The 14,441-nt window shown below is 37.5% G+C and overlaps 1 protein-coding gene across 1 annotated transcript; it reads left to right on the forward strand.

The window, feature by feature from the left end:
• Window positions 1-710: 710 nt before the first annotated feature.
• HEBP2 (heme binding protein 2) lies at window positions 711-11,989 on the forward strand. The gene is made up of 5 exons (XM_034418898.3): window positions 711-1,395; window positions 2,764-2,839; window positions 7,413-7,548; window positions 8,281-8,461; window positions 9,545-11,989. The coding sequence occupies exons 1-5, from the start codon at window positions 1,160-1,162 to the stop codon at window positions 9,720-9,722; spliced, it is 807 nt and encodes a 268-aa protein (XP_034274789.2). The 5' UTR covers window positions 711-1,159; the 3' UTR covers window positions 9,723-11,989.
• The last annotated feature ends 2,452 nt before the right edge of the window (window positions 11,990-14,441 follow it).

Genomic DNA, 14,441 nt, shown 5'->3' on the forward strand with positions numbered 1-14,441 from the left:
GCAGAAGCAATTGAAAGTTGCAACATAATTATTATTCCTGGCGGTTCTAACAATGAGCTTTTGTGCGAGTGAAAAGTATGGAAGAATGTACACCAACCACCTGCAGTTGAGCAGCCTTTTCAAGTGCATTATTTTGCACAATGATTCGGGTGCACATCCAACTGTCCAACCGATTTTAGCTCTCTTACTCTGAAACCTTGCCGAAGTTCACTGTTCTTACCCTGAAAGTTTTGTGAATTGCCTGTGTTCTTACCCCAAATCACACAAGAAGCAATGGGTAGAAACTAATCAAGGAGAGAAGCCATTTAGAACCAAGGAGAAATTTCTCCTGGCAGTTCGAACAATGAATCAGTGGAACAACTTGCCTCCAGAAGTTGCGAATGCTCCAACACTGGAAGTTTTTAAGAAGATGTTGGACAACCACTTGTCTGAAGTGGTGGTAGGGTTTCCTGCCTAAGCAGGGGGTTGGACTAGAAGACCTCCAAGGTCCCTTCCAACTCTGTTATTCTATTCTAAGAAGAAGAATTTGGCATTCTTACAAAAAAAAAAAAAGTCTTGAAACACTGATTTCATTAGAGGACCCTCATCAAATCCTAACAAGCGAACCTTGCTTGCTGCTTGGGCTTTGCGGTGCCAAAGTGCCAAGCGCGCGTCCCTCCCCGTATATTCAAAACGAGAGCGTGGGATTGCGAAGTGAACATCCAGTTTGTACTTCCAGCACGGAAAGGGCGCAAACTTCGAGTGCCAAACTTTCCTCCGCACCTCCGAGCGCCAGAAACGGCCCTTTCCCTTAGCCGAAGCGAAAGCCCAGCCCCGCCGTCGGAGCAAGCGCCCCGTCCAAAAGGCAAGCAATGCCCTCAGCGAAGAGAAATGCAGCGCAGTGGGAGTGAGCGGGCGAGATAAACACGAATGCCTTCTGCTTCAAAGAGCCCTTTTCATCTCCCCCCTCTCCTCCCCCTCTGGGCCTCTGACAGGAGGCCATGAGCTCACTCCTTCTTTCCCCCCGAGAGACCGTGCCACACCACAACAAGCGACGTCCCACACCAAGCGCCACCAAAAGCAGCAGCTTTCTTTCTTCCCCCCCCCGCCCCCTTTATTTCTCCCTCCGGCAAAACAGCCGGCCGAGGCTCCCTTAAAACCCTCCCCATGGGTGTAGACTATGCCGCCCATTCGCAACCAATCAGAAAACCGAATTCTCCGTATGCTCCCCCCCACCTCCCCGCGTTTCGTGGGGAGGAGTGGAGTGGAGAATAATGATTCTCTCCATCTTGATTTGGGCAGCCCCGCCCCACGACTCTCGAGGCTAGAAATATTATGCCCCCCCCCCTTCCCCAAGCCCTGTTGCCTTTTGCAAAAGTTCCTGCTTGGGGGACCAGAGAAGAGGCTAAAAGAAAGGTGAGTTTGGCCGAAAGGCCGGGATAAGTTTTGTTTTGATAAGTTTTTAAAGTTTTTAAAACTTAAGTTGATGAGTTTTTAAAGGGGGGTGCATAAGCGCACCAACGTGCCTACCGTCCCTGTCCCAATGTTTTCTTGTATTCGTATCCTTTTTACGTATTTATAATTATGTTTACACTTGTATCTGTCATAAAATGCATGCTTGACGAAATAAAATAAAAAAAAATAAAAGTTATGTTTTGAACTACACATCCATCCCATAGGCCTTTTTTTTTTTTTTTACCCCCTGGAAAAGCGCTGCCCCAATTGAACTCTTCGAAATCTGAACGGGGTTCAGGTTTTTAGCCCTTTGCTGAGTAAGCGAATCGAATCGGGCAGGATATGCCAGGCGATGCAATGGCAGTGACAGTTCCTGAATTGGGACTTTTATTCTTTGGATAGAGAGGCACAACAAATCCAAAGGAGCCCTGCTGGTCGGTGGCATGCAGAATAAATGGTATTAAGGCACACATTTGGAAGCAGTGCAATTCTGAAGTGCTTCTGGGAGGAATGCAAGAGTTATCAACTTAAGGAATGGTGAATATAGGAGAAAGACTTCAATCTTGAGGATTCTACCAATTGATTCTACCTACTTCAGCCTTGAAAGTTCTACCAAATTGATCAACAGGGTGCTGTGGAGGACAACTATACAAACCCAGTTAAAAGAACAGGGTGTCTCAGAGCAAACTTGTACCCAGAAAGTTGTTTTGCAGGCCATATCTGTGTTTACAGTCTTTTTTTAAAAAAAAGTAATTTTTACTATTAGAGATTTTTATATAGGCTTAAAAACTACAGAAAGGAAAAAGTAGAAAAGGAAGATGTAAAGATAAAGTGAAAGATAACAAAAAGGAAAAGAAAAAATGTAAAGAGGCAACTTTTCATCTTTGCAGCTGTTACACTAATTATATCGCCACACTCTCATACTATATATGCTTTTCTTTTTTTTTAAACAAGCCTTTTTAATCAATAAATTCCAAAATCACCAATTCATTCTATCCATTTTCAGCAAATGCAACCATAAAGGCTTTCCATTTTTAATAAAAGTAACTGCTCCTTAATCAAACAAGTCAACTTAGAGATTTATGCAAACATATTTGCTTACAGTTTTGTTCTTTTCCTTGTTTTCTTAGCTGTAGTTTTTCTTCCTCTCTTCAATTTAAGAAGTTGAAGAGATGAAGAGATAAAATGTTTGCTTTATGTTGTAGTTGTTAAAAACCTACAAGCTAAAATCCTTTGCAGATCCTCTTTCAAAAGGATTGAACTTTATGAACTTGTAGGTTTAACCCAGAATATAGAAGAGCTATAACTTTGTTCCTTTTGTTTATATAGAATGTTCAAGACTATAAAACAAGCTCTTTTTTCTTCTGGCTTGGAGATGCCTAAATGGACTGCATTACCAAATCAGGTGACTTTATGTTTTCATTTCCAGCCTTGGTTTAGCCTCATTCAACAAGTAATGGGATTGATTCTCCAAGTTATCTTGAGAGATTTAGCAATAGCAATAGCACTTAGACTTCTATACCGCTTCACAGTGCTTTACAGCTCTCTCTAAGCAGTTTATAGAGTCAGCATATTGCCCCCAATAATCTGAATCCTCATTTTACCGACCTCAGAAGGATGGAAGGCTGAGTCAACCTTGAGCTGGTGAGAATCAAACTGCAGAATTGCTGACAGTCAGCAGAATTAGCCTGCAATACTGCATTCTAACCACTGCACCACCACACCTCAAATTTACAGACCACAAAGGATCCAGATTAAATTAACCCGAATTAACCCAAAGAGATTGTAGAGGCTAAATCCATAGTGTGTGGTTTCGAACATTAGATGGCAGGAATTTCCTGACATGCTTCTAAGGGGGCCTAGATGCATATAAACACTGTAAATTGTTGGAGGCACTAAAAGAGAAAAGTTGAAAACCAAATAGCTGGGTTTCTTTTTTACTTTTTGCTATTGTAATTTTGTCTGTTTTTCTTTTTTCTTTAATATGCACAAACAATAATAATGCAGTGGAGATCTTAGTATTAAATAGTAAGCTTAAATGGAAACCTTTATTGTATAACAAATAATTTTGTGTACATTGCAGTTTATTAATGCCACTTTTACTTTTGGATGTAAATGTTAACCTTATGACTGACATTTTAATAATCACAGTTAATATTGATATAAATGTCTTTTTTTCAATTTTTAAGTTATCTAAATATTAATGTCAATAATTTCTAGTCAATACCATATACATACTTTTATGCCTAAATAATATAATGTTTTACTTAGGTTTTATAGTAATAAAACGCAGTAAAACAATAAAAGGTTTTCTGACACAATTGCCTCTAGTTCAGTCTAGCCATGCCATAAAATCTGCATCACTGGTACTTTGCATAAGTTATCACTACATATACCCTGTTGTAGATGTGACTATCCCAGAAAAAATAATATTAAAGGGACAATGTAAATTTCCAACTTAATTTCATATGGCCCGTAGTCCTTGTCTACTCTTTGAGCTCAGCCGAGTTAGGAGGCAGAATTAGGAAGGAGGCAACCTGAGCTTCTCTCACATGCTTCCATTGTTCACCAGCATGAAAATTGCTTTGTTTATGTAATCATCATTGTCTTTATTTTCTTGGCTCCTTTCCCCCTTCTGTGATATTCCACATCCTATACTGTTGCCCACCTCTCTTTTGTATGTATTGACATTATGCAATGCATGTTAGATTCTCCTTGGCAGCAGCCCTATAATTAAGTAGTACAAGGTGGTCTCCTTAGATAGGAAACTCTAGGATACTCCAAATAAACTCTTTATCGGCCATTTTGAATGAGGACTTGTGCAACAGCAGTCCTTACATATTGATTGTGCTATGTCCTCATGTAAGTCACCTCACTAGTGAGATGGGCGGTGTATAAATGTAATACATAATTAAACTTTCCTTCAAAGATAGATTGACCGTGTCCTTGTTTGAAATGACAAACAGACATAGCCAGACCAAGTCTGTAGTTGAGATGACAATAAAAGGGCAGCTATCTTGATCTGTTCATATGATGCATGAGCAGGAGGAGCAAAGTGCTGAGTGTTCAAATTGTGTGCTTGTTCTGCCCTATTCTTGGCTTTGAAAGGCAGTCTGTTATTCTTACAGATAAGGATAAGGATAATTTTATTTCTATACCGCCCCTCTCCTGAGGGACTCGGGGCGTTGTACAGCCAGGTAAAACACAATACAAATATCACAATTTAATTTTAAAAAATTCTTAAAAGTATTACATTTAAAGCCAAAATTAGCTTAAAAACCCAAAAAATTTAAGAACTCCGAATTTAAAACTCAATTATGAAGCTAGCCCTGCCTGTCGGAAGAGCAGGGTCTTAAGAGCACAGAGGAAATCTCGTAGGTCAGAGATCTTGCGTATGTCCGGGGGCAGTTCATTCCAAAGTGCAGAGGCTCCCACAGAGAAGGCTCTCCCCCTGGGTGTCGCCAGCCGACATAATTTGGCCGACGGCATCCTGAGGAGTCCCTCTCTGTGGGAGTGAATTGGTCGGTAGGAGGCTATCGGTGGCAGAAGGCGGTCTCGTAAATAGGACAATGCTTTAATTCAACGGCTAGTTTCATAACTTATGATTAGTCAAATTAATTTTGCCTATTCAACTTGAATCAAATTAACACTGAAAGATTTAAAAATAGTGAATTAACAACTACTTTGCTCAAAAAGCAAGATTCTGGTCTCAATTGTGGTTATAAGTCAAGGACTATCTGTACATCAGTTTTTTCTAGCAATTCCATAAATTTGAGCAGTCAACTGACTAGTTCATGGGAGTCAAACTTGCCGCGTCATGTTGCTGTCACTTGACATATTGTGACATTTTCCCCCTTCACCGAGCTGGGATGGGTGTGGCCTGCATGTGACACATCCTGTCAGTTGTGGGCTACCAATTTGATACCCCTGGTATAGTTTAATGAAAAGAAGGACTTGGGGTGCCATGATAACAGTGTTCCAATATCTCAGGAGTTTCCACAAAGAAGAGAGAATCAAGCCATTCTCTAAACACCTGAACGCAGGAAAAGAAGCAATGGATGGAAACTAATCAAGGGGAGAAGCAACCTAGAACTAAGGAGAAATTTCCTGCAGTTAGAGCAATTAATCAGTGGAACAAATTGCCTCCAGAAGTTGGGAATGCTCCAACACTGAAAGTTTTAAAGAAGAGATTGGACAACCATTTGTCTGTAATGGGATAGGGTTTCCTGCCTGAGCAGGGGGTTGGACTAGTCACTAGAAGACCTCCAAAGTCCCTTCCAACTCTGTTATTCAATTCAGTTCTATTCTAACTGAACAAATAGCCATAAAGCAAGGGCTATAACTACTCTTTTATGATATCTGTCAGGAGATTAGCCTGTCCTAATTTGTCAGGGTATACCTTACACCTGTCAGGTATATGGAGGCCAAAACCCAGAATCTCAGCGTGGATAGCCTTGTTAGTATCACATTATTATGGGAATTATGGCCTAAATATGTTTGAAAGGTGTTTCAACTTCATGAATGTTACTTGGAATTACTACCAAAATAGAGAGTAAATCTATGTAAAGCCCATTTTTTCTTTGAAATAAAAACTAGACATTTGACACTGGGATGGAAGAGGATAGATCTTATCTATCTTTAGTACTTAACTCTTTAGTAATATTTTGCACTCAAAATATTTTTTTCTAAACATTTCTGCCATAAAGAAAAGCGTGGTTTTCCTTTGAAGCATGTAATGCAGATAGGTGGAAATTTGACTGAGGAAATGACTAAGAAGTAGCTCATCCTTAATTCTTTGCTTGAATCACTTCACAACCCTTTCATGGCTACTTCTAATTTTTAAACTATCACAACATTAAATACATCTGTGAATATTCTCCCAATAGGGTCATTCACACGTTTGAAAAGACTTTTGAGTGAGCCTAGTTACTAGTACATGTGACTCATAAAAACAGCAGGTTTTTCTATGTAGAGCCAGTGCAGAATTACTTGAAGTAGCTTCTTTTCAACTTTGGGCAGAAGTCTGGAAAAACTTGGGCTGCTTTAATGACTACAGAGATGTACTATGCATATGTTCAGAGCATATGTCAAGCACTTTTTTCAAATACTTTTTGAGGTGTGCACAGCAATTGTACCCAGGGCCGGATTTTCCTATAGGCTAACTAGGCTTCAGCCTAGGGCCTCAAGATCAAGAGGGGCCTACATTCAAATTGTTAGCAAAATTAAAATTACACTTTCACTATAGGTGAAAGGGCCTCATAAGTGGAATAGCCTAGGGCCTCTTTTCATCTAAATCCGGCCCTGATTGTACCTAATTGGGCTGGGTGTGCTATAAGATGTAGGATGCCAGTAGTATTTTTAAATAAAGTTGAAAAAATGGGTTTTAAACAATCCTCCTGTCAGTACAATGCCTCCTGTTTGAAAGTATTCTATCCTTTATTTCTTTATTGTTTATTTATTATGTTACATTCTACTTTTCTTCCCATGAGCTCTAGCTCAACCCTTCTATTCTCACAACACAGGGTGATTCAGGTATGGCTGACTTAAAGTTACTGAATGAATGTCTATGGAGAGTCTAAATCTTCCAGGTCATGGTTGTCCCAAAGGTGCTTTTTAAAAGGCAACTGGACTTTCTTGGGATTTTTCCTCCTTTAATATGTTTCGCTTCTCATACAAGAAGATGCTGAAGTTCCAAGAAGAACTGAAGAAGTTTCTTGGATGAGAAGCAAAGTGTATGCAAGGAGAAACAAACAAAAAGTCCAGTTGCCTTTTGAAAAGCATCTTTGGGTTACTGAATGAGCTTTATGGTTAAATGTGGGTTTGCCCTAACCTAAACTAACTCACTAACATTTGTAATTTAACAAACCATAGTTTAATTTGTGTTTTATTGGTATTTCAGTGAATTCCTTCAGAGTTTATGATATGCAAATAATTTAGTAACAATGTCATGATCTGTGACCTGAACTTTTTTTTTAAAGGCATCCGATTATGAAATTCGACAATATGAACCTGCCAAATGGGTGTGTACATCTCTTAAAACCATAGACTGGGATGCAGCCATCAATGCTGGCTTCATGAAGCTCTTTAACTATATTAAAGGCAAGAATGAAAAAGGTAATATACAGGGTATTTGGGCACCAATTATGTATCCTATTTTTTTGAAATTGTTCCTCTTTTTTCACATAGAAAAATTCATGTCACACAGACATATTTCATCATTTCCCAAAATGTGTTGCTTTCCTAAATGTCTTACATGCATACTCTAAAATCTTTTATTGGAAGCTGTTCTCTATTTTTTGGCTAAAGGCACATACAAATATTTTAATAGACATTTCAAAACATGGATAAAGATAACGTCTTAAAGTTATTAGAAAAATAATAATCCTGAGGACATTCATTTTATCAATTATTGTGTGGTCAAATTGCCTCAGTCCTCTAATTTTCTTTTTTTAAATTGCAAAAAGTGTTTTAATAATTGCATTGGAACCAATTTTCTTCTGTAGTAGTCAGGTGCATTTTAAAATATTACTAAAGTTACCTTATTTGTAGATTTAACTGGATTTCTGCCCAGAAAGCATAGTAGGTATATTTGGTGTTTGACTGAGTTGGCTTAAGCTTAGTCATTTGATTATATTTATTTTGTGTGCAGTTTAATATTGAGCTGTATGTTTACCCAGAATGAAATTATTTTAATCATTGTTTCTGGCTGATGATAGTATTATTTAATGTATGACAGATTTCAGGATTTTAGCATCCTAATTTAAAGACTTAATCCTTAAAGTTTAGCAGCGTGTTTAGTCTGCTTCTTGGTCAGGCTAATGACATGACTTTTCCTGCCTTTTGCAGGAACAAAGATAGCTATGACAGCTCCAGTGACATGCTATGTCCAGCCAGGAGCTGGCCCGTTCTCCGAGTCCATCACAACAGTTGCCTTTTATTTGCCATCTCAGTACCAGGCAAATCCACCCAAGCCTTCAGAAGCAGATGTCTTCATCGAAACTAAGCCAGCAATTACGGTTTTTGTCAGGTAAATATTGACCTCTGGTTTATTGGACTGTAAAGGCAAGGAGGGTGTAGAAAGAGATGTTATGTTCAGACATGCAAGGTATTGTAATCTTAGAATAAAAGTGTTAGTACGCATTGGTTAGTGCTTCATGACAAGACTGGGTCTCGGTATATCACTTATATTTAAAGGCCAAGTTGATAGCAATGTTTTTGAAGTTTAATAGTTTAAAAAAAAAAAAAAGCTATACAGGTAACACAGTCCCTGTTTAAAATATCTACATATTACAATCTGGTGCATATTACTAACTAGCCAGTTGGTATTTGTGAGAGAAAGGTTCCCCCCCCCCCTTCTAGAGATCTTAATGTTTAATCTGTTAAAGTGAAAGATAACTCTTGTATACAACAGCTACTTTTTCGTAATGGAGTATATCAGAGCTAAAAGCTATTTAAAATTGTTAATAATTGTTGACTGCCACCTTGTGGTAGATAAAATGTGTTGTGTATGTTTAAAATATTCTGGGATTTTAAAAAGCCCGCTAAAATCAAAAGTAGTCAGACGTTCTCAGATACTTTAGTAATTATAAATTACTAAATATACAGTTTTTCAATTTCTGAGCAACTTTGCTTAAGCTCTAACAGTTCTACAAATAATAATAATACTAAAAAGAAATTAGAGGATGAAAACAAGTATTTTATGGAAGAAATACCTTTGGTGAAAGGTATTTTATATGCCATTACAGGAATCTACATTTGCACCTTCTCTTTTCTTCTTTCTCTTAAAACAGTGTTTGTAATTGGCCCCCATGTTATTTTTTTTAAATCCACGAATCTCATTGTTCGTTGTATTCAGAGCTAATTTATGTTTGTTCAGCATTCCATGCGCATATGAAATCATCACGAGGGTATATTAGTTTGCTGCTTTTATATGGATGGATTCCTTTTGTGAGCAAATTAAACAAAGGACAGATGATAGATGGCTAAGAATAACATAAAGTAATGCTTAAATTCTGGGGAAAGTATTTCATTAACACTAAACTTGAGTTTTGACTTCATATGTTTGGTCTCGGTACTGCTTTGTCAAAATATGTATGTCTGTTCTTAACAGATCGTTTGGAGGATTTGCTAAAGCTAAAAGAAATCAAGACGAAATACAGGCCCTTGCTGAATGTTTAAAGCGGGATGGAAGAACATTTCAAGATAAGATCTACTATACTGCTGGTTATGACAGTCCATTTAAGTTGCTAAACAGGCATAATGAAGTTTGGCTTATCAAAAGAAGCTAAAATCTTTGTACAGCAATACAGATTATAAGTATTAACTTTTAAATGCTTAATTTAAAAGGGAGGAGTTTTCCTTATATATATGAAAGCTGGGGTTTTGTATATTTTTCTAATGAATTTCTTCGCTTTTACCGTTGCCTAAGTTTCTATACTGATATAAAATTGATCTTTTTTTTGCTAAAATATGGCTAATAGAGTAATGCTAATAATTATTTTATAATATTTATAATCCTTGAAAGTGTGATGAATTCTATTTTGTAGGAAATTAACTCAACTTTCTACAAAAACAGTAATGCTTAAGCCTTTTTCACTAAATTGGAGGCTTAATCTGGGTAGATAGGAAATTTGAAAGGCAGGTAAAGCAACCTAGAATCTCCATGAATCTCACAGTGGTTTCTAGAGTTTTGTTTTTCTTCATTAGGAGGCAAACTGCTAAATTGCATTATTTTGCTGCTAATCTTTGCTGTAAAATCAAGCATAATGACTTCTGATAGTCTTGAGGCACTAATTAAATCAAAAGCCATCTCAAATTTCCCACTTCCACAGCGAAAGGAAAAGGGGCAGAAATTATGTCTCTCTTGCATTACCTTTTTTCTCTTGGGGGGGGGAATTAAAAGGCAAAACTTTTGAACTGGCCAAGAAAGAGGTTACTGGGCCAGGAGATCCTATCTGCTTCCCTTTAGCCCTTTTGGAAATGTTACCTAAAAGGTAAGAATGTTAACGCCAATCCCCAGCTTCCTTTTAAATCAAATGCTGGTCTGAGGATTTTTAAACACTTCCTGTGTCCTGTAAATCAGGGATTGCTGAATTTGGGAGGCACTTGTGGCCTGTTTAGGGGACAGTTTTAGAGTGAGGTTGAGAGCAGCTTGCTTCAAAGAGGCCTCCCATTCCCTTTCATCTCCTCAAAATATTGATTGTGGATCTTAATTCTTTGAACTTTGCCAATCCTTCTTCTGAATAATTATTGAATATATAGGTAGTTCTTGTTTAGCAATTGATTCCAGCAACTCAGTTATTAAGTGAAGTGGTTGCTATGTGAAAATCATGTAACTGCTTATGATTTTATTTCAACTTTCCTTCCCCCCCTCACCTTTTTTAATACTCATCCCACTGCTAGAATAATTAACTAGAATATAATTTATATTTACATTCATTAGAGAAGACTAAGCAGGCACACAATAGGCAAATAGACATTGAAAGGAATGCAGTAGGTTGGCTGTTGTGTTTGCAACTGCTTAGGAGGCAAAGAAAAGTCTTCAATGTGAAACTGATTAGGATCTTGTCAGTTTCAGATAGCAAGGGTAGTGGGCCGGACTGTTCTAATCGAATTATTAAGGTCACAGAGCTGACCTTGTTTACTTGTAGTTAGAACTTTGAGGGAAGTTCTGTGTGTGAACAAAAGCAGTTCAGGAAATATAGCTTATTTAAGCAATCTGCAATGGGGCAAGGAAGGGGGAAAAAACAAGTCAGCCAAAGGACAAAGCAGTATAGTGCTGACTGACCGTTGTGACAAACACATGACTTGATAGAGACACTGCAAAGGTCATAAATGCAGGCACTAGTCGCAATTACATTTCCAACAGTTATAACTGCAAAAGGTCACTGTTTGAGGCAGTCGCTGAATGAAGACTACTTGTCCTTAAGGAGGGATATCCTTAATTGGAAAACCAGGTTCCAGTTGATGGTTACACTTAGATGCCACAATGTATGTAAATTATCATTCACATGCTATAAATATTTAAAAACATTCATGCCTGAAAGAGTCGATTATGCTTAGATTCAACTGACATTAGTTTGTGCTTTGCTTTTGGGTGAAAATATTTGTGAACCCTTGAAAGCTATAGTGGAGGGAATTTAGCAAACCAACTCACTAGAATTCAATGCTATTGTCTTCCAAATAGCACACAGTGAGTTTTTCTACCATGGAAACCTGAAATATTGCCAATCCATATTGCTATATTGCTATAATGAAAAGTAGCATAACTTGGCCAGATAACAATGGGCCTTCCAAACTCCTACATTAATGCATTATTAATGTATGATTCCCACTTTTACTGCATTATAAGCTGTGTTATTTTTATTCCTGAAAGTTTGTAAGGGGCTATAGATCTTTTTTTTTTAAAAAAAGGATTAATGTAAATTCAATCCTGGTACTTCAGCTAAAATACTTATCACAGATCTCCCAGTTATCCTGTATTTTATTCAGTATAATTGATGTGGAAAACTACTAACTGTATTGTTGCTTCTAAATGAAATTGTATTGTATACTGTTTCTTCCTCTTGTTTGTGTATATAGATAGTCAACTTAAAACCAGTACCTTAGTGACTCTTTGAAGTTATACTCCCCAGGGCTACTTACAACTCAGACTTTAAGTTCCAATGGCTACTTCCATCATATGGTTGTATTTTGGGTGCTTAGCAACCAACCTACCTTTACGGCCATTTGCAGCATCCCACAGTCACGTGACCACAAATTATGCCTCAGAGTTTACTTTGGGTTTCCAGCAAAAAATGCCCATTGTGAATAATGGTTTCTCTTAAGGACCATGGTGTTAGCTTAATGGTAATGGTGAATAACTTAATGACCACTGCAAAACAGTTGTAACATTGGAGATGGTCACATAGTGAACCATTTAACAACTGGCATGATTTACTACCATAAGTCTGGGCTCAATTACAGTCATAAGTTAAGAACTATCTGTATAACAGGGAATAGCAAACTGAAAGATACAAAATATACATATTTTGTGCCATAATTAATAGAAAAAGGAAATATTTCTTTGTACATATTAATCTCTAAACTGTAGCAAGGCGTAAAAACTCTCACTTTTAAAATTTCATGCCTTCTTACAGTTGGCCTGATCATACCAAACATTAAAAGTGCTTTTAGTACTAAACAGAAGAGGCAAGTCTAAAATTAGACATTGTTTATAAGCAATTAAACGGTTTACTAATATATACTCAAGCCCACAGTATTTAAAATCAAATACTGTAGTTGTAACTTTATTAAAAACATATATAACGTTTTCAAATTAATTATATTTGCTTTTGGGAACAAATCCTTATTTGGCGAGTATGCTATTTTGTCAAAACTTATTGGTTTAATAGGTATTGTACAAATACATTGGTTGAAGCACAAGGAAAACAATTAATGAAAATAAACATGTCTGTATATGGCTAATATATATGCAAGTAAGTATATTAAAAATGTTCTGAAGAACATTTCACAGAATTCCACAATGTTAGTTTTCCCCACACCAAGCTGATCCAAATGTTCTAAGGGAATCCAGCAGTATTCCTGAAGTAAATCTACCAGCATATTAAGTGGTTTATAAGAATTGAAAAGTCAGTTTGTAGAAAATTGCCCTAAGGACAATTCCTCCATGGTTTGGAGGAAGAAGAGAACATTCTGGAGTTTCCTGGAATGTTCTGTTTCTGTAATAACATTTTGCACATACTTATATTCAAGAATAATTGAGTCTTTTCAATACATACTTATACTTAGAATTGAGAAATGTTTGTTTTTATTATCTTTGCTTATTCTATTGAGACCAAGAACCTCACTTCATTCATAGGTGTGTTTGTGTGCTTACACACCCACATACACATGGATGCGAACACAGCCACACACAATGGATGCAAACACACACATGCACACAAAGCTTGCTAAACCTGCTCAACAGCCAAATCCTCTGGTCCTATCTGTATTGTGTGTTAAACATAAAGAACTGTCATTGCCATAGGCTGGGTTTAAGTACAATAATTTCTAAGCCTGTGAGCCTTGTCTTGGATTATATTTTCCTATTATTGGTAGCATGACATAGAATCTACACAACTGGTAGATTTTAATGTTGTTTATTGGAAACTCATCCCTTTGATATGAATGAGTGAAGCATGATGGGGTATACTCCTATGCCCTACATACCAGCGATGAAATCCTGCCAGATCTATCCAGCTCGTGTGAGCTGGTAGAGCCAGCGGCGGGAGGCTCCGCCCACCTGCCAGAACGTCATTACGTCCCATTTTTTACCCTCTGCGCATGCACAGAAGAGGCAGGAGCGTAGTGAGAGTGTGTGTGTGTTCACATTTCCGATCCGGTAGCAAAGGTAAGTGAATTTCACAGCTGCTACATTCTTTCTGCTTACTTCAATATCTGCTTTCTCCCTCTTCACTGCTTGCTTCAAACTCCCTGGAGCTAGATTTTTCATATGCTCATAGGTACAAATGTTTGAAACATTTCTAAACATTCTAAGAGTTGAGTACACATTGCTGAGTTTGAACACAATATTAGGCGAAACCTGGCTCAAAAACAGTAACTGTGTGGGACCTTAAGAGTCCTAGTGGATGATCACTTAAATATAAGGCAGCAGTGTGCGACAGCAACCCAAAAAGCTAATACAATCCTTGGTTGTATAAAGAGAGGTGTAGAATCAAAATCACATGGAATGTTAGTACTATTTGGTAAAGCCTTAGTAAGGCCACACTTGGAATACTACATCCAGTTTTGGTCATCACCACATTACAAAAAAGATGTTGAGACTTTGGAAAAAGTGCAAAGAAGAGCAATTAAAATGATTAAATATTTCCTTGGAGACAAAAACATGAATAACAGTTGCAGGATTTGGGTTTGGCTACTCTAGAGATAAGAAGGACTAGGGGGGACATGATAGTATTCCAGTATTTGGGAGGTTGCCAGAAAGAGGACGGGGTCAACTTATTTTC

This window comes from Pantherophis guttatus, chromosome 1 (genome assembly GCF_059756535.1).
Source record: "Pantherophis guttatus breed Tessera chromosome 1, ASM5975653v1, whole genome shotgun sequence".
Taxonomy (NCBI): domain Eukaryota; kingdom Metazoa; phylum Chordata; class Lepidosauria; order Squamata; family Colubridae; genus Pantherophis; species Pantherophis guttatus.

Coding starts and splice junctions, on each gene's coding strand:
- HEBP2 (XM_034418898.3), top strand. CDS start 1,160: ATGCCGCCCATTCGCAACCAATCAGAAAACCGAATTCTCCGTATGCTC. Junction 2,840..7,412: donor GGACTGCATTACCAAATCAG/GTGACTTTATGT, acceptor TTTTTTTTAAAG/GCATCCGATTATGAAATTCG. Junction 7,549..8,280: donor TAAAGGCAAGAATGAAAAAG/GTAATATACAGG, acceptor TGCCTTTTGCAG/GAACAAAGATAGCTATGACA.